Raw genomic sequence first — 755 nt, 5'->3', positions numbered from 1 at the left:
CCGGCCTCGGCCCGCTCTCCAGCCGGGTGGCCTGCTGGGTGCCGCAGCTCGGCCCCAGCCCTTTCCGCTGCGCCCAGTGCGGCAAAGGCTTCCGCCAGAAGCAAAGCCTCATCACCCACGAGAGGATCCACACCGGAGAGAAACCCTACCGGTGCGGGGACTGCGGGAAGAGCTTCAGCCAGCGGCCCAACCTCCTGACCCACCGCCGCGTGCACACGGGGGAGCGCCCCTTCCCCTGCGCCCAGTGCGGCAAGAGCTTCAGCCAGAAGGCCAACCTCCTGGCCCACCAGCGCATCCACGCCGCCGGGGAGAAGGCGCTGGCGGGGGGCGAGCAGGAGGACGGCGCTTCCGGCAAGCCGAAGCTGCGATCCCAGCAGCGGAGTTACCAGGAGGACACCCCCTTCGTCTGCCCCGAGTGCGGGAAGAGCTTCAGGCAGAAGCCCAACCTCATCACCCACCGGAGGATCCACACCGGCGAGCGCCCCTTCACCTGCTTCCTCTGCGGACGGAGCTTCAACCAAAAGACCAACCTGGTCACCCACTACCGCGTGCACACGGGGGAGCGCCCCTTCGCCTGCGCCCAGTGCGGCAAGCGCTTCACCCAGAAAACCAACCTGGTGACCCACCAGAGCACCCACACGGACCTCCGCCCCTACCCCTGCGGGCAGTGCCAGAAGTGCTTCAAGGACAAAGTCTCCCTCAAAGCCCACCAGAAGACTCACGCCCCGCGCCAGCGGCGCTGCCCGGGCCGCAGC

The 755-nt window shown here is 68.7% G+C and overlaps 1 protein-coding gene across 1 annotated transcript in view; it reads left to right on the top strand.

Annotated features, from left to right (window-relative positions):
• The window catches only part of LOC103903545 (zinc finger protein 585B), a gene marked incomplete at its 5' end in the record, with an annotated part of 55,172 nt that overhangs the window by 1,695 nt on the left and 52,722 nt on the right, over positions 1–755 (top strand). The window contains one exon of the mRNA XM_019473415.1: positions 1–753. Within this exon, the coding sequence (XP_019328960.1) occupies positions 1–753 (753 nt within the window). The remainder of the gene's footprint in view (positions 754–755) is intronic.

This window comes from Aptenodytes forsteri, unplaced genomic scaffold, assembly GCF_000699145.1.
Source record: "Aptenodytes forsteri isolate BGI_AS27 unplaced genomic scaffold, ASM69914v1 Scaffold428, whole genome shotgun sequence".
In the NCBI taxonomy this organism is placed as follows: Eukaryota; Metazoa; Chordata; class Aves; order Sphenisciformes; family Spheniscidae; genus Aptenodytes; species Aptenodytes forsteri.
Note: the sequence above shows the minus strand (reverse complement) of the source record. Positions and strands in the feature narration are given on the sequence as shown.